General features: G+C 43.8%; 2 protein-coding genes across 3 annotated transcripts; one reads left to right on the plus strand and one right to left on the minus strand.

Moving 5' to 3' along the window:
• Nucleotides 1–1,457: 1,457 nt before the first annotated feature.
• LOC120531113 (taste receptor type 1 member 3) lies at nt 1,458–19,279 on the minus strand. Of its 2 annotated transcripts, none has more exons than XM_039756208.1 (7): nt 19,170–19,279; nt 13,710–14,010; nt 7,766–8,122; nt 7,244–7,666; nt 6,967–7,167; nt 2,511–2,631; nt 1,458–2,406 (listed from the first exon to the last, which is right to left on the minus strand). In XM_039756208.1, the coding sequence occupies exons 2-7, from the start codon at nt 13,974–13,976 to the stop codon at nt 1,463–1,465; spliced, it is 2,313 nt and encodes a 770-aa protein (XP_039612142.1). In that variant the 5' UTR covers nt 13,977–14,010; nt 19,170–19,279; the 3' UTR covers nt 1,458–1,462. The 2 variants fall into 2 exon arrangements, with proteins under 2 accessions (XP_039612142.1, XP_039612141.1); XM_039756207.1 differs by lacking the exon at nt 19,170–19,279 and adding an exon at nt 14,193–15,299.
• Nucleotides 15,786–18,973, plus strand: LOC120530627 (taste receptor type 1 member 2-like). Its single transcript, XM_039755048.1, has 5 exons — nt 15,786–15,889; nt 16,155–16,458; nt 16,587–17,297; nt 17,375–17,777; nt 18,060–18,973. Exons 1-5 carry the CDS (start codon nt 15,786–15,788, stop codon nt 18,971–18,973), a joined length of 2,436 nt encoding a protein of 811 aa, XP_039610982.1.
• Nucleotides 19,280–19,444: the final 165 nt, after the last annotated feature.

The raw sequence follows: 19,444 nt of genomic DNA on the forward strand, positions 1-19,444 counted from the left end.
AGCTTTCTCAACTCACAACTTGCCTCAGTAAAATTAAAACTTGGATGGAGCAGAACTGTTTAAAATTAAATTGCAACAAAACTGAACTCCCTGCAAATTGGAACTTATGACAGATAGGGGGCGCTATCTCTCCCTTGACCCCTTGTCCACGACTCCAAACACCAGGTAAAAGTCCAATTGTTGACTTTATTCAACTGCCAAAGTGCACAAAGTACCCTCTCCTCCACTATACTCATATAAATCACAAATAACCACAATAATACAATCCTCCATCTCCCAGACGCGTTGCCACCCTTCCACCCAGCTCAGCTCGCCGTTTGGGAGCTCCCACAATCCTTTTATATATCCTGGCCCGGAAGTGTTCCAATCTCCAGTCCATGTGACTCTCAATCACTTCCGGGTCAGTTACAAGTCCTTTTCTTCTCACCCCGGAAGCCTGTCACTCTTCCTTTGACGAACTTCCAGGTTATAGGGCACACATAAGTCTTCAGTCCTCCCTGCAGCCCCCTCTTGCAGCTCCTGTGGTATCCAGCAGGGTCTTGTATAAAAACTACATAATCCATGACTCCCTGCTGGTCTTCGGGACACCCCCCATACTGCAGGGAGGGCTCCATCTGGCGGCCTGGGGGTATTGGCCAGGATGATAAGCCGGCCAAAGATCACAAACTTAAGTGCAACTTATTAAAATGAGCTCCTTCCCATTCCATCTTGGCAGTGATCTCATCAGACCTGCCTCCACTAAAAAGAATATTGGTGTCATTTTTGATTCCTGCCTTTCTTATTCCGCCCACATAAATCACATTAAGAAACTTTGTTACTTTCACCTCCGTAACATATCCCGTATTCGCTCCTTCCACTCCTTTTCTAAAGCTGAGAAACTTGTCCATGCTTTTATCACATCCTGCATCGATTATTGTAACTCACTTCTGGCAGGTGCCCCTTCTAATCTGATATCACGGCTCCAGTTGATTCAAAGATCAGCTGACTCCATGAATTCTTTTTAAAAAAAAACCAACTCAAAACTCTTCTGCTCAGGAAGGCTTTTAGCTCTACCTGACTTTATTACCCTTCTTTCAGTTTACCTCGATGTCAAGATGCTCATGTAACCTGTGTGTGTGTGCTAGACCACCAATTATGTTGTCTGTTAGGATTTTTTTCTCTGAATTAACTATCTTACTCTTCTTTATTTATCTGGTTTAGTACAATGCTATATACTGTATACCCTGCCGTTCTTTCTTAAACTCTGTGAAGTGCCTAGAGCTTGGGAAAGGCGCTATATAAATAAAATGTATATTATTATTATTATTAGAAATCATATGTTTTAGAGACAGAAAGACCAGCAGAGACTGACAATGTGAGGTTTATTCTTTAATGGAATAAAGTATAAAATTAAGGAATGCTTCAAAGTTAGATACAATAGAGAGATACTGAAGATAATACCCAATACGTTACTCGTATCCAACTACTTGCTTTCATCCTCAGTGCTTTTGGGAGTGACACCCTCAATATAGATATGGAAGTACTCGGAGGTGTTGAGGTCCGGTCTGGACAGCAACAGGTGGCATTTGGGAACGAAGTAGGACGCAATGATACAAGTGTTACTCAAAATGATGGCCACCATCTGAGCCAGAGACTTTGTCATCTCAGAAAGTGCAGTATAGACAGGGATGAAGATAACCCAGGTAATGCAATAAGCCAGTGCTGCAAAAGTGATATCACGGGACATGTTGTACTGCTTTGTTGGCTTTTGTGTCATGAAGGTGCCCATAAAGGACAGCAGTGAAAGCAGGCCATTGAAGCCCAGCATCAGGCAGAAAGTGGTCATAGGATCCACTTGGCATCTCAAAAAGGCAGTCAGAAAGTGGACATACTTGTTTGTTATCCAGACAGAAAGAAGGGGGCTGTTGAGGATGTGCCAGGAACAAATGCCAGCCTGGACAATGAGAGCCAGTGCCACAACCAGCCAGCTTGCCACTCCACGTACAAGACTATAGTAGGAGGCAGCTATCCCCGGGAACTCTGTTACACAGGTAACTTGTAAAGAGGAAGCTAATAAGGAAGACATCATCACAGTGCTGATAAAGGAGGTCAGTGGTTGCTGCAGGCGACACACAAGGTCATTTGGCTTCCCAAGGAAAAGTGCCAGGCTACAGAAACTGGCTTTCAGTCCAAGTAGCATAAGTATATTAAGAGGCCCACCTGACGCCTGTACCAGGGCTGTTCGCCAGTACTTGATAAATAACAGTGTCACAATTGTTGTACCAACTAGGAGAGCGCTGGTTAACAACAGTAAGACCACAGATGCACAGTCACTCCAGTCCAGATGGGTGTACACCGGGTATGAGCAGTTAGTGCTGCTCATCAGAGACCACTGTCCTTGTGGGCAGGCCGTGCACTGGAAGTCATCTGTAAAGAGAGGCGAGGTGTGAGTAGTTAAGCCACCACAAGAAAGGGCTGCTAATTCACTCTGTGATCAGAAGGCAAAGGTCTGAATTCCACATACGACATACCACTCTGGTTCTGAAAGGTGCCAGCTGCACAATCAATACAATCAAAGCAGCAGGAATGGAAACCCTTGACCCTGCGCACCTGGCCACTCTGGCAGTCCTTGGAACACTGAGACTCTGGGACCTGTTATACAGAAGAGGGCAGAATGGATAAGTAGGACTTCAGCTGGACATCTCCTAGCTCAATCTTGCATTCTGATGTAATTTGTTCTCCCTGTCTTGACTGAAACAAAAATCATCCAGTTTTACTATTTTTACTTTTAATCTTGGTTCAGTTTGTTTTTTACCATTTGAATATTGTGCTATCTTGATGTCATCATTATGTCATTTAGTAGGAGGAGGGTAGAACTATGACATGTACAGATTTTAACATTTGCTACTGCTAGGGTTGTGTCTTAATCCATGTTTGTGACATCAGAGATCATGGCCACATGCTTTTAATGTCAGTTCAAAAACTGGCTGTGTGCTCTATCATTCTCAGAACTTTGTTTACAAGGAAAAGATTTAGGAAAACTGCAAACTTCCTTTCAAGGTTTTCTAACCTTAGGCTTTGACCCAGTTTTATTTTCAACTTTGACCTCATTTACTCCTATATTGCTTTATAATAAGACCCTGCAGCACTGTTGCAGTTATTCTGACCTTTTCAGTCCTCTTTATGAACAGACAGAATCAACCGTGATATTCTCAAAATCCATGTCCGTGACTGTTATTCTCTAATAAAATGAAAATTGACTCACAAAATTCCTCCTGTTACTACTACTGTAAGTACTCCCTCCTGACTTCTGAAGACACTTGCCCTCCTGTAATCTACAGTAATTCCTGAATGAGTGCTTTATCACTGAAAACCCTGTTGACCACAGCCATCCTCTGAACTGGAAGTTTGATTGCTTTCCCCAGATCCTAGACATTGGGTATTCTTCCAAGGTGTTTTGAAGATACTTACTCTTCTAAAATCTAAAAAGAACAGCAGTTTTCCCCTGAAGCCGAAGGAAGGTGCTGCTGTGCCACCGTGCCGCCCGTGAAACAATTTACAGTATGCAGTTTGATATAAATCTTTAAGAATGCAGGTAATTCTATATGTATTTACAAATAATTGGTATGCTTCTACAGTAACAAAAGTCAACTAATAGGAGCCATTTACTTTCATTAAAATGTTATGCTGATGCTCTCGATTTTGCTATGAAAATAATAGCAGTGCTGTTTGTTTTTTTATTATTATATTAATTAATGCTAGTCCTCAGTTATGGACTGGCATCCAGGACTTGGTTGACTTCTTTTTGATGCTACAGGGATGGCTCCTTATGACTGTGTAATGAAAAAAAGAAGGAAAACTAATGTTGAATGGACGTGTGAAGAGATGAATGGGTAGTCCCAGGTGTTTGGTTTAAAATGCAAATCCTGGATGTTTTTTTTTCATGTGAGATACAGTAGTTGAACCCTATTAGCTCCAGATAAAATGTGGTGAACACAAAGTGTTTCCCAGTGTTACAGCCTTCATTATAACTGTGTGTTTTGGCTCTTATCAGAAAGTGGAATATATGCACTGCTTCATGTACTTTCAGGAGCAAAGATGTAAACTTGAGAATGAAATGTCAAAAAGCATGACAGTACATGTAGATGCGAAGTAAAGCTATCCAATTATTTTTCTAAGCAAATTGCATGGAAAGACTGGAAATGATCACTGGCCACACACCTCCATTGTCACGGCTATTGTGCCTTTTCAGCTTTTAAATTCCTTTCTTCAAAGCCAGGTTTCTTCCTTGACAATATGCTGCTTTTGACAATTATACCCTCAAAGACAAGGCTAAAACTGTCAAAGGCTTTGCCCAAACACACAACTTAATATTTAATTTTTAAAATTAAATAAAAATTGTGTAAAATTATAAAATAGAAATGCCTCAAATACCTATACAAAATGAACAATACCAAAAATAAATGCATAAATCAATAATATGAAAATCAAAATACAGAAAGAAAGGAATTAAATTAAAATAGGAAATTAAAGATAAGTCCAAGAAATACTCGTAAGGCTGAGAACACCCTACGTGTAGTGGATTTGGAGTACCACCCCAGGAATTGAAATGTTCTGAAGTACCACAATTTTTTCCATCTTAAATTGTTAGATATGGACCTCCTATTAGGTAAAACATCATGTCCCTATTTCTTTAGCCACTGCAAAATATAATATTTATGGTTTTAACAAAGTATTAACAATTAGTTTTTGTGCACACATGCCTTTTAATTTTTCTTATGTAGCGTAATTTTCTTTAACCTATCTATCTATCCTTTATCCAACCTGCTATATCCTAACCCAGGGTCACGGGGCTCTGCTGGAGCCAATCTCAGCCAACACAGAGTGCAAGGTAACAAACAAACCCCGGGCAGGGTGCCAGCCCACCGCAGGGCACACACTGGGGACAATTTAGGATCGCCAATGCACCTAACCTGCATGTCTTTGGACTGTGGGAAGAAACCGGAGCACCTGGAGGAAACCCACGCAGACACGGGGAGAACATGCAAACTCCACACAGGGAGGACCCAGGAAGTGACCCTGCACCACCTTGCCTCTTTTACATATATTCTTTTTAAATTTATGAACAATAGTGTGGTTTGGTATGGAATACAATTTTAAAGCCTTACTTTTAAATTACAAAAAATAGATTTTAGAGGTTGAATTTCATGTGTGTTTCACCTCAGAGTAACAACAAATGGGGGGACCTGTTATTGGATTTGAAGGACTACCTCATTTATCTTCTTATGTGCATATACTGTATATTTTCTCTTATGGTTTCTGTCCATTAATTGAAAAATAAGCACTACCAATACTAAAAATATAAATATTTATCATGTCATTGTGAAACAAATTAGTAAATACCCAAATAATTCAGAATATTTTAATTTGCACAGATGTTTAAAGCTGCTTTATAAAAACACTGCTTTCAAATCTGGTTTGTCAGTAAATGACTTTTGTCAGTTTGTTTATGACATTTGCTGTCGTGAGATTGCCATCAGTGTATGGACCTTAGCAACTTAAAACCGATAAGTAATATCAAATCCACAAGTCCAAATAATTCACATTTCAACTCTCCTATGCTTTCATGTTCTAGATCTTTCCCTCTTTCTTTTAGATTGTCTCAACTTTGAGGCTACCTTTGTGTAATGAAACTTGTCAATTTATGATTTATTATTTGAAAGTTCTGATTAAGCAGTCTTTGTGGTGTTGTTTTCATAAGTGATCAGACTTTGTTGTTGCTTATGCCCGTGTATTATTGCAGAATTAGGCACTGAATTGGACTGACTGTAAGTGCAGGAATTGGTCACAACTGGAGATGGCATCACGTTCATGTTTGTATCATTCAAATTCTAACCTTTACTGAGGCTTAAAAAAAAAAAAAAATGAACGATACAAATGTAGTGTTTGCTGATTCGTTCTCAGTAATTAAGTGTTATTTAAATAGTCCTGCTAATTGTACCTCTCTGAGATTATGCATTTAATTTAACTCATTAAATGTCACAGGATTGGAGAGATTTGCCCTTTACTTAACATTAAAGGATTTTCTGCAAATACTGTATGTACATTTTGAAACATTAAATAAATACATTTTATGTATAGTTGGAGGATGCGTGTGAGGTAGGCACACACTGTCCACGATTAAATTACTGTTTTGTGGCCACTGTGGCGGCCCTGACCTGCATGTGTCAGTGAGAAAATGAGTGATTGGAAGGACAGCTGTAGCCATATTTTATAACAAACTGAGAAATATAAACAAAGCATCAAATATTTTCAAAATGCCAACAGACTTAACGGCACAACACTCGAGCAAGAGCAGCAAGTGCCTTGAATAGGGCTCCGAGCTCTCAGCTGAAAGACCAGAACAAGTGACTTCAAAATTACAAAAAGACTTAAACACATAGTCCTAACAAAAATGAAGTGTGTGTTTGGACAAAGCACGCATTCTGAGGAAAAATGATGAAGAAAAGACTGTGCACAGAACTTGGGGGTCCTCCCCCTTTACAACGTGATAGCTGTTATGGAGAAGCCTTTGGATTATTTTAATTTCCAGGGAGAGATGACTAGAATCAAACGAGTGAAGTTTATCATGTGTGCTGTGCCATTAAGATATTCCAATAGTTTTCTCCAGTTTAAAGAATCGGGTGTTTTTAAAAGGACTCTTTTAATCTGAACTCTCCAGTATTTGCAACAATTCTACCTTTACTTTTGTTTTTGGCTTTTATATACCTAAAGTACAGTGGGCAGGTTGTGTAGTATTTAGACTTAAACTTACACAACTACATTGTGAACAGACGCTCAGTTTTGACTCAAACTTCTTTTAGCATAAATCTTAAATATTTTGCACATATTTAGCATCAGTAGAGATTGAAAAAAAGCAATTTTGGTAGAGCTCCAGGCACCTTTCCTCCCCACTTTCCTTCATTAGTGAGAATGTCTGAACATTACCTTCTTGTTAGTCGTATGCCATTGGATGGACTCTGATTGAATGGACAGGTTACCATTGAACTCTCCAATTTTTGTGAAGATTGGGGTTTCACCCCAGACCCATGTTATGACCTCATAGCCAATGTTCGGGTTGCCGTTGGCATCGAACTGGAACAGAGTTCCATTAAGTTGGAAGGAGGTGTTCTGCAGTTGCTTTAGAAGCTGCAAGGCAAAAGAGAAACGATTGTAAGGCTGTGGGTTGTTTTGTGCATTTCCCCAAGTATCAGGGTGGACATACCTGCCAAGAGTAAAACTGTTGCTCTACACCTTTACAACGTGTGGCACTGCAGTCCAGTAAACGGTGCAGTGCGTGTGCAACACTTAAGACAGCTGCATAGACGGTGAAGGCAGTGAGCTTTACAAGAGGCTGACTCAGCACGCTCAGGTTGAAGGAGCAGACGCATTCAGGGCAGACTTGTCCACTGACCCCAAAGTACTCGGCTAGAAGGCTGCTATCATTGGACCAGCTGCTCTTCTGCTCCATCTTCAACTGCTTGTAGAGCTTCTGGACATATAGCTCAAATCTGCCAAGCTGCACGCCCTTGTAAATGAAGCCAAGCACTGTGCCAACAGTTTGGATGTTGGGCAGAAGGGAGACATCCTGGTAGATACTCCAGCCACTGCTAGCTACCCACACCTTCTTCATCCCTCTTCTAATAACCTGAAAAAAAAGTTTACATTGTTGTTTGTTAACTGAGATGGCGTACCTCTGCTCAAGGCCTTTAACCATGGCTTATCCTCCATTAACTCTTCAACTCACCTGTGTAAAGAAGGCTTGGGCAGTTCTGGCAGTGGAGAACAGAACAACCACTTCAACTTCCATCTGCTTAATCCTATCAAGGATTTCATTAATGGCCGACTGAGGGTCAGTGTAGACGGGGATCAGACCTTCGTAGGCAATGCATATGGACGCTTGAGAAGCAGCATTGGAGAACTCACGCAGGCCCTGTTTTCCATACTCGTCTTCACTGCCAAGTACTGCAATCCAGTTCCACTTGAAATGAGATACCACTTTCACCATGCCCATCGCCTGCAGCTTATCGCTTGGCACTGTCCTGAGAAATGATGGGTATAGGTTCTTGTTGCTGAAAATGTCACATGTTGCCCCGTAGCTGACCTGAGGAAGAGGAAGGCATCCATGTTTATGCAATGGTACTACTGAGTGTACCCGCCGTTTGCATGTGCTCACCCCTGTGTCATAGGTTTTGTTTCAAGTGCTTGGCGCACTTTTAAATTTTGAGATGTGAGGGCGAGGAATATTTATGCATAACACTTGTGCCATGCTTTCTTTTTTACTGGCAACACAAATTTTAGGGAACACTCTTCTTCTTCTCCATGTGGGCAGTTTTAGAAATATATGTTCATATGCTTAGGTCATGTATATGTGTCATTTTTTTTTCTTCTTTTTTTTCTTTCTTTATATACTCCTAATTTGAAATGTTTGAGAGAAAAATGATTGAAAAACTCACTGTAATCTTGCTGTTATCAGTGCTTATATTTTAGTGTGGGATTGTGGGTATCCCATCTATTATTTAAAAATCCCGTACAGTTGAATAAAGTGGGGGAAATCCTGTTGTGCTTTCAAGGCATAAAAAGTATTTTGTTATTGCTATTTCATGCCATTATAGAATTAGCTGAGAAATAAAATTACACAATTGGTGCAAGATTTGAGAGCACAATGAAGCGACCCATCAATAATATTATTATTATCAATAATATAATTAATATTGTTTCTTTGTATCAGTATTCTGCTGCTGCATTATGTGAATTTCCCCTTGGGATTAATAAAGTATCTATCTGTCTATCTATCTATCATCAGCCATCCCTTTTCAATGCAGCGCCATACTCCGTCATGATCCTCGGACAGTTGGCAGGAGTTTTCCGTGCAGACATCCAGAGCATTCAGTCCAGGGTCAACAGGAGTCGATGCCAATCACAGCTGTAGGATCCAGCAGCAGTGAGCACATCACACCCATCCTGCTCCGTCTTCACTGGCTCCCTGTGTCTTACAGAATCGAATATAAAATCCTACTAATAACCTACAAAGCCTTAAACGACTTTGCGCCAAACTACATCTGTGACCTTCTCCATCACTATGTGCCTGTCCGCCCACTAAGGTCCTCCGATTCTGGTAATCTTGTTGTGTCCCACACTAATCTACACTCCATGGGTGACCGTGCCTTCAGCTGTATAGTGCCCAGACTCTGGAATGACCTACCGAAATTAATTAGATCAGCTGATTCCATGAATTCTTTTAAAAAACAACTCAAAACACATCTGTTCAGGAAGGCTTTTAGCTCCACTTGACTTTACTACCCTTCTCCCAGTTTACCTCTTTGTCAAGATGCTCATGTAACCTGTATGTGTGTGTGCTAGACCATCAATTGTGTTGTCTGTTCGGCTTTTTCTCTGAATTCACTGTCTTAATCTTCTTTATTTATTTATCTGGTTTGTTCAATGCTATATACTGTATACCCTGCTGTTCTATCATAAACTCTGTGAAGTGCAGCATGGGAAAGGCGCTATATAAATAAAATGTATTATTATTATTAACTTTGGATGGGGTGCCAACCTTGAACTCATCTGTCTATACATCATTCCAAAATAAAATGGGTTTAGTTAGTGTTGCAGAACTTCCATGTTGACCAGACATTCATTAATGTTTTGACATACAAGGCAAATGTGTCGAGTCACACAACTTGCAGTGAGTTAATGGCAGTGCACAGTTAGAGACACGTAATTAGTGGGACTCCTAAAATGGTATACGTGAAATCCAGAGAACAAATCTGCAAACTCTGCATTGTTGGTTTGTGTTTTTCAAGCAAAAGTAATGTTTTTAAGTGTGTTATTATGACAACTACAATATGGCTGAAACATACAGAATGCATTTTTGAATGGTACTGGTAGAACAAATGTGATGTTTGTCTCCAGTTATGAGGAATTCCTGCACTTACAGTCAGCCCAGTTCAACCACTAACTCTGCATAAAGAATCAGCACTTACAAATGTAATTTTATGGGAACTCAAAAATTGGCTTAAATTGTCCAGTTGGATTTCACAAAGATAGTCTTAAAGCTGGGTGGCACGGTGGCGCAGTGGGTAGCGCTGCTGCCTCGTAGTTAGGAGACCCGGGTTCGAGTTTGCATGTTCTCCCCGTCTCTGCGTGGGTTTCCTCCCACAGTCCAAAGACATGCAAGTTAGGGTCCCTAGTGTGTGCTTGGTGTGTGTGTGTGTGTGTGTGTGTGTGGCCTGCACTGGGCTGGCGTCCTGCCTGGGGTTTGCTTCCTGCCTTGCAGCCTGTGTTGGCTGGGATTGGCTCCAGCAGACCCTCGTGACCCTGTAGTTAGGATATAGCAGGTTGGATGGAAGGATAGTTTTAAAGCTGGAACAAATCAGAAAAATGAGGGAAAGATTGGGAAAGTAAAGGCATCAGCTTTATGACATAGGAAATGTAATATTTAACAGACAAGTCCAATTAATTCACTCCTCATAAGTGTTATCAACCAGCTAATCTCTCATCCATAGACTGATGATGTAAACATAAATCTCACCACAGCAAATATCACAAACCTGACAAAGTGAATGTTCTAAGAAACCTGATAGGAAAACTGTATAGTTACAAAAGAGGATGTATTTATTTACACAAAATGAGTTACCTTGGTATTCAGAAATTCATATGACACTGATATAATAATGTTTGAAGTTTTATTTTTTGCCTTGGTTTTAAGGAGTATTTATTTTTCAGTTAATGGAGAGAAAACCATCAGTGAATAAACGTAGCATATGCACATGTTAACATAAAGCAGGTAGCCCATGAAGACCATATTATGCCTTAAAGATCCCCCTCATGTATCCCACATGAAATTCAAGCCCCGTTTGTGTGTCTGGCTGTGTTCACAGTCGTTGTTCAATATCGGTTTATTGCACTGACAGAAAGACAAAGCAGCTGCCCAGAATCCACGGCCCCCATGATAAGCACCAGATGTGGGAATCACAAATGCATACATGGGAGACAAAATGGTGTAAAGTTGCGGGCAACAATCTTAAAGCATGACTTGTGTAAGACCAGGGTAAGGCCGATGGTGGTGGCTGGGGTCGTTTTTTGATAGCGTTGCCCATGAAGTGGGCTGTAAGTTGCTGCCTTAACACAGTCAAAAGAAGTGTTTCATCAGGAGGTAGACTCTGCAAGGGCAGCTGGAGCTGGACAACACCTCAGCACAAGGGCTGCATAGGACTGCTACAGAGCACAGCTAAGCCTGATGTCCAGCAGGGTAGACAATAGGGGATTTAAAACAAACAAACAAACAGGCTGTGCAGACTCCACACACAGGGTTACCACTGAACCCAGGGAACCGCAGAGTTGGCTGCCAAGCTGGGCTATGAAAATGAATGAGTGGACATGAAGTACTTGAGGGGGGAGCTCTTCTTCATAGTGACTGTCACACACACCTCGCTTTAGTTTGAAATTCTGGTTGCAACAATGATCTGAGGGAGGAAGGAAGGAGACTGCACTCTGTCAGAAAATGAGAAAATGACGTTGAGCAGAAATTTGTGAAAATGGACATCTAGTCCAATATAATGTGCCTTTTGAGATTTCGCTGCCATGTTTCCCACATTACATTAAGAGGAGTTTGCATGTTCTCCAGGCGGTGTAAATGTTAGGTTAGCCATCAGCCTAAACTTGACTCATGTACTGTGATGGAGTGGAGTCCTCTCTAGTGCTGACCTTTGTCTGATGCCAGGCAATACCAGAAGAGGAATGGTGCAAGTGAGTTCAGGCAATAAGTTATTTGATGGGCAGGTTGACCTAAAAGGACGTTTTTGTCGGCGGAACTCTACAGAATAGACACAAGGTTTAAAATGGACACTCGCCAGCTGACATCACTGTATTTCAACACACAACACTTTGCTGCATGGGCTGCCAGTCCTCATTTTTTTCAATTTCATAACCGATTGAACAGTGACGTGCAGTGAGGTTCATGGCTGGTGAGGCACTGACTCCTTCAGAGCCAGATTTACAAATATATGGACTCAAAAGAGTAGCTTATTGACTATTCAATTGGCAGCTTGCACATTGACTAGTGGTTATGTTTCATATCTCATCAGCTTTCTTTACACACACATAGGTGAGGCGCATATTTGGCTAAGAAAGAACATCACATTTATAGCGGCGAGGGACCGCAGAGAGAGCACATTTGCTCTGCACCCTCCATGTGTTTTAAATCTACCGTTGCAATTCCACAATTCATATTCATTCAATACAAATGAAAGTACAGAGTGGTGTACAAAAAAACGGATTTCAATTTTGACCCTAATTGAAATATTTAGTTGTTTTTAAAAGCTTTTAATTCTGATGTTTTTTTATCAGTTTTAATACAGACTGTTCAACAAAAGGATAACAAGAAAAACAAAAGAATATTTTAAAGCCAAAATTTAGTTTTTAAAAATTGGATTGTTTTTTTCTTAGTCTGATCCCATTTTGTATGAAATTGAAAACAGTTTATGATCTTACCTTTATTTGTAAATGAAGTCCATGTGCCTATCCTTCTCCACGAAAATCTCAGTTGCTTACTTGTAAAAGTCCTCCTTATTTTCCTTTAGTTTTAAAAATCTTAATCTTCCATTTTGGCAGTCAGTCGGTACAAAAAATAAAAATAAACGGAGCGCTGCAGTGCACTTGACTTTCTGATATCGCTAACTTAGTGGTGCCGAGTGTCTGCGTAGAAGAGCAGCAGCAACGAGCACCTGTTGGGCTCACATGCACCCTCTTCAGGGCGGCTCGGTACTGTCTGCCTCACCTTGGGCATTTTCACTACGGTTTTATGTCAGATCAGCAACACTAAATATGTCACACGCATTCATTAAAGATATTAGCCAGACTGTGGAAAGTCAGGGTGTATAATAAACATGTCTGCAAACATTATATTGGTGACAAACAGAGAGACGGCAACAGGCATGTGCCAATTACATGCATTAACCCTGTGTGTGAGGGAGAGCGCAGTCCGAGGTGAGGTGAAGTGAGGCTCGTCGCTGCTGCACCTCTCGTTTCTCCCCTCACAGGAAATGCACCACTTCAGTGATTTTGGCTTAAAAAATTATACACTCCATTGGACAAATTTAGTTTATGTTCTCATTATTAGTTTTTTTTTACGTGCCACACCTGCCTCCCCTGACCGCACGTCCCTGCGATTGAAGCTTCACAGTAAGCTCAAGTGTGTAAGTAAAGCTGCCTCGTATCCCAGTGGTAGCTGCTGGTACCTGCTGCTTAGACTGTGTGTTGAGCCAGGGTGTTGTGAGGCTAGTCAGCTACTGCAGGTAGCCATAATGCGGTACATGCAAGATGCCAGGCTAACCACTGGAGTGATGAGGTGTCCATATTGACCTCAGACACACCTGCTGGTTTATTTAATATTAAAAAAGCATATTGGTGGTCTTGTTTAAAACAGAAGAGCACCAGCGCATACCCAAAAGGCCACAAGGTTGGCAGAATGAGCTCCTGATGCTAAGGCTTGAGCTGGGCCAGAAATGGGAGGCTCCACACTGTGCACTTTCTAATGGTCTGGTTTGGACAAAGCAGCAAGATGGTTCAAAAGGAAGAAAGGCAGTGCCCGTGTGCATCTGAGGATGTGTTTATGTGTACATGGAGCTGGGTACACTTTTGTCTGCCTATATCTGCCCTCGTTTGCATGATAATGGCATCCTCACCTGTGGGATTAGGAAGAAGCTGAAGAGTTTGCCTGTGATGGCCATCATCTCAGAGTTAGAGGGGCCCACGATGGCGATGGCACGGGTCTGGTATGAGGTGTAGTTGCACTGGACCCGAATGGCCTGTGTCCATTGCTCACTCAGAAATAGCATGGAGGGCTGCATGATGACCACAGACTCCATGCAGGTGTCAAAGATCTCAAAGCCCAGCCGGATGCCGGGCAACAGGTCCTTCATGTCATTCACCTCTTCCACAGCAAACTTCATCACCAGGGCACGGATGAAGCCGTACCAGTTAAGACTGGAAAAACACAAGCATCTGGCCATTAGTAGACAATCCACTAATTTATATAGTGCAAAGAAAAATTCTCTCTGTCCAGATGGATCGGAGAGCCCCAGAGCCGCTCCAGAATATTCAAATAAGCAGTCCACCTAGTGTGACTATCAAGTGACAGTCAGCAGTGACCACTCACACCATCTTACCTCTGACATTTAAACTGACCAGGCTTCACACTAGTGCTCATGTCGATAATGCTGCTGTAGATGGGGAAGAGCCCCCCCAGTATGTAATCCCCTGGCTCACTGAACAGCTGGGCAGAGAGGTTCCCGTTGATGCAGGAGTCATTCTGCATGGACATGATGTCCAGGAGACAAATCAGCAGCGCAATAAACAAGCAGCCTGGCATCCCAGCTGTCCAGAGCACCGTGCCGCTGTCAGCCCTTCATAGACACCTTTGGAGAGTCAAAAGAGAGTGTGTCCAGTGGGACTGGAAAGAGGTGTGGCCTGGGTGCATACACCACACCCCCCAGGTGCACCTGTCATGTGTACTTAGCTGCATTTGTTTAGTGGCCCCAGGATATGGCTAGTCAAATGTGTGGGAGCTGGTGGTCACGTGTGAGCTGTGTGTGTGTCTGAGATGTGTTGCTCTGACTGGACAGCACCCAGGTGCCCCACAGATGAACACGCAGGATAATGCAGACCTGGGGTGCCATCTTGATTTGGAGTTGGGGAATCCTGCCGGTGAGGCTGAGGTTGAGGTTTGGAGGTGAATGACTGCTCCTGTCCAGATGGGGTTGGGAAGGCCCAAAGGTTAAGGAAGTTCACTGAGGTGGACATGGTAGTCCTCCTGGGATCCAGTCAAGATCCTCAAGCAGTGAGCTTGGTGTCTGCTGATGATCTCATTTTGAGATGCTGTTTTTGACCATTATCTGTTGTCTTTCACTGCCATGTGCCATTCATACATCCTTTATATTATTTAGTAGTCTAGGCTGGCACTACAGGGCATTGATTTGGACCTGTGTCCCTGGGGCCGCATCACTTCTACCATCATCAGAGTTTCCACATTATCCCTGTGGATTTTCCCCTACTACTCAAAAAATACTCGGTCAAATTGTCAGGCGTTGTGTGGGTGGGCATCTTATGAATGACTGGCGCCGCGGCCAGGGAGGTTACTTCTGTGAATGGCTCCTGGCAGCCCTCAGAAAACGCTCAAAAAAAAGATTTGAGACAAGACATCTGACAGTTGGGGTTTTGTTCTTCAGGCCCCCTAATAGCCATATATCGGTGGGCCATATGACATGACCATTGCTCCTCAGTGCTTTGCTTTTCTAACTGTATCAACTCCATTCCTTCAGCACACACTTCATGTTCCCCATGTGCCAACTTTGAGTTCAGCTGAAATTTTGAAATCCCATGTCTTTCACTTTAATTTCAAATGCTTCTTCCTGAACGGGACATTAGAAGATGGGTGTAGCTGACAAATGACTTCCGGACAACCTTGAGGCTTTTGTGGTTGTAGTAGAGTTCCAGCTTGGGCATGAGAGGAAGTGCGGCTGAGTGGTCAGAGCAGGTGGTTTGCGCCAGCGGTCAGAGGGAGGTGTTGAGAGGAAATGGCTGTCCAGGGCAGCTCCTCCTCCTCCGTGATGGGGCTTTATATTTGCATCTTTCCAAGCCAGCAGCAGTGGGGCTGATGGAACTGCGAGGTGGTGGCTGTGAGGGACAGCTGGCAACTGAACTACAGCGGAATCTTCACCCTCTTGTGCCCAATGTTGCTGCCTCTTTGCTGGATGATACTTATGGTGCCTCCTTCAGCTGGACGTTTCCTGGCTGTGTCTCCGGGGGACTACATAATTGGGGGCATTTTCCCATTCAGTGGCCAGTTATTTCTGAATTACCAGTGGTAAGCACTTGACTAATGTTGGCACTGATGAGGTCCTTATAGCATGGCACCTCTCCTCTGTGGCCGTAACCTCCCACACTCCTTATCACCCAATAGGGGAATGTGCCATCTGGTGGGAATCAAAGGGCATGAGGGCATAGTAGAGAAGTTTAAGGGACATCAAGTCACAGGACAGAGGGAAGGGCAGAGATGGGCAGTAGGTAGCCAACTGGTGCACTGACTCTATTGGACATAACATTGTGCCTTCCTGTTTGTGTTCTTGTAGCAACTGGAGAAACGTGCAGCAGTTCTTGATGGTGGAGGCCATGAGGTTTGCAGTAGACGAGATCAACAACTCAAGCAACATCCTGCCCAACATCACCTTAGGTTACCAGCTGCTGGACAACTGCAGCATGGAGGAGACCTTCCATAGCATTTTACACCTGCTGTCTGATACAGAGGTTGACGTCCTGTACGTGTGGCATGACCCGTCCAAATACTTACCCACTGTACTTGCCATCATTGGACCAGGAGACAGCACTGCAGCAACTGCCATCATGGGGCTACCCAGTTGGTACTGGGTGCCCATGGTAAGTCTGGATTATTGTTACAAAAATGCCTAGCCACAGCTTGCCAGGCTTGGCCCCTGGTAACACAGAATGCACCTCTTTGTTTGTGTGCTGTGCAGCCTTTTTATCGACTTGCCTTCTTCTTGCAGATTGACTTCTTTGACTCGGTCCAGATGCTGGCCAATAAGAGGCTCTACCCTTCATACTTCTGCACGGTGCCCAGCACCCTGGAGCAGACCATAGCCATCCTGGGGTTGATGCAGCAGTTTAGCTGGACCTGGGTTGCCTTAGTGGGTAGCAGCACAGATTATGGTCAGGAGTCCATGCAGTTATTCCTCGAGATGAGTGCCACATATGGAGTGTGTGTGCCCTACTTCAGCACCATCACCACATCACCCCAGGACACTACGAGAATTCTGGGCGAGATCATGGCTGTCAATGTGACCGTGATCTTTGCTGAAGACACAGTGGTGGAGTCATTTTTTCAAGTGGCAATGAATCAGAGTATTGAAGGGAAGGTCTGGGTGGCCAGCAACACTTGGTCTGTGTCAACACGGGTAGCAGCAGTTAGTGGCATACTGAAAACTGGCACTGTGTTGGGCATTGCAGTTAAGGAGCGGCCCATGCCTGGTTTTGAGGAGTATCTAAGTAAGAGGTTCCAGTCCCCCACACCGCACACAGGATCAAACAGCCCGATGACTAGCTGTATAGGCCTGACAGCCAAACAGATCCTAAGTTACACGGGCACCCGTGTGTCATACGGGGTATATGCTGCTGTTCATGCTGCCAGTGAGGCTCTAAACTTGGCTCTTGGCTGCAAACCCAACCTCTGTGAAAGGAAGAGGATCTACCCATGGCAGGTGAGGAAGTGTCACGCCACCCACTGTTGGCCAAGTTCCTCAGCTCAGTGCTCATGAAGTTCTCTATTTGCTGGTAGGTACTCAATGCCATGAAGACAATGAACTTCTCTATCAGTAATATTACTGGAGACCCCAACAGGCTGGTGGAGAGCGAATATGACATCATCACCTGGCATGCCAAAGCACAGTTGCCTTCTGTGACCATCGTGGGCCATTATAGCCGAAGTCAAGGCGTAAAGCTCAACAAGACACTGATTGGTTGGGGTACCACAGGCCAACAGGTAGAGTGGGGCAGGATGGGGGTACTCTGCCATGAGAAAGTTCAATATGGGGCACTAACCGGGGCACCTCTGCCATTCCAGGAGCCCTTCTCTGTCTGCAGTGAAGAGTGTGGCCTCACGGCAAGGAAGGAGAGAGGCAGCCACATGTGCTGCTTCCAGTGCATCCCCTGCGCACCTGGCATGTTCGCCAATAAAAGCAGTAAGTGACCCATGCGTGGTAGGGTAGGAAGTCAGAGCATTGTGTCGCCCACAGAAACCCCATCAGGTGGTATTTTTTGAGACTTGAAAGTCCCAAGTGTAACTATGCCACTCAATGGTCAGCCTGACAAGTTAGGTGGGCAGCCAGTTCCATCACTAAAAGGTGACAATTCACCTTTTTGTCCACCATTGCAGTGCCCAGTCCTAGGCCACTGTGCCTAGTGAGAGCCCTCACGCAGTCGACCTCATTACCTTTAATCTTCTCTGCTCTGTGCCATTTCAGATCCATACACTTGCCAGTCCTGTAACGTCAATGAGTGGTGGAATCCATTTGAGAAGAGGTGTCTGAGAAGGGAAGTGGAGTTCTTGAGGTGGAGTGACCCGACTGGGATGTTGCTGGCCTGTGTCTCCTGGCTCGCGGTCATCCTGACCTTGGGCATCATTGTTTTGTTCCTGTGGTACCAGGACACCCCTGTTGTCAAAGCTACTGGGGGCAGGATGAGTCTAGTCATGTTGGTCTGCCTGACTGTGGCCTACTTGAACATCAGTTTGTACATTGGGAAACCCTTCAACCTGGTCTGCTTGATTCGCCACCCCATCTATGCCATCACATCCAGCATTTGTTTGTCCTGCATGGCCGTCAAGACCTTCCAGCTCGTGTGCATCTTCAAGCTAGCCAGACGGCTACCCTCAGCCTACAATTATTGGGCCCATCATTCTGGGCCAGTATTTACCATAGTAGGCTTCACGGCAGTGGACATTGTCATTCAGGTAACCCACTCTATCCTGACCCACCCCAAGGCTACAGCAGACACCTCATCCTTTCCAGATCTGATTCTGCTAAACTGCAGCCATTCTCTGGATTTGCTGGATATCTTCTACAAGACCCTCTTGAGTCTCTTGGCTTTCCTTCTTGCCTACCTAAGTAAGGATCTTCCCCCCAGCTACAGTGAGGTCAAGTGCATCGCTTTCTCAGCCCTTATTTTCCTGGTGGGCTGGGGCTTCTACCTCACAGTCCATGCGCTGGAACTTGGCAAGATGTCTAGTGTCCTCAAGGTTCTAAGTATTCTGCTCAGTCTGCTTGGTATCACTGCTGGCTACTTCCTGCCTCGCTGTTACATCATTCTGATCCAACCAGAACGCAACACTGCCACCTTTTTCCAGAACATGATTCATGAGTACACCATGGGTAGCTAGATGTAACTTTCACCATTCTCAAAAGGGAACCCTCCACCGGAGAGAGGACCTGTGTGGGGTTGCCAACCTCTGATGGGTATCCTGAGACCACAACCATATCTACCTCTGTTACCCTCCTGTTCTACCTACCATTGACCTCATTCAAATGATGTCACCTCTCAGGCTAGACCTCCATTTATCCAAGGACTTCACCTACCATTAACCTCTGCTTTCAAGACTGGTAGCCAGTGGCCTGTTGTTGTCCAGAAGATCACTTCAAGGGAGGTTCCAGGCCAAGTTCTCTGTACACGTTGTAACTTTGAAATAAACAATTAAGAGATGTCTCCATTTTTTTTTCCTTTACCACATTCACAATTTTTCCACAGAAGCCTTTTAGATAGCAAAGCAGAACAACCAAACGCTCCTGTTAGTAGAAGGAGGGGGTTAGCAGCAGAGCCGAATCCCAACTGAGACGTGGCCAATAGTCACAGA

Source organism: Polypterus senegalus, chromosome 6 (genome assembly GCF_016835505.1).
Source record: "Polypterus senegalus isolate Bchr_013 chromosome 6, ASM1683550v1, whole genome shotgun sequence".
NCBI classification, from domain to species: domain Eukaryota; kingdom Metazoa; phylum Chordata; class Cladistia; order Polypteriformes; family Polypteridae; genus Polypterus; species Polypterus senegalus.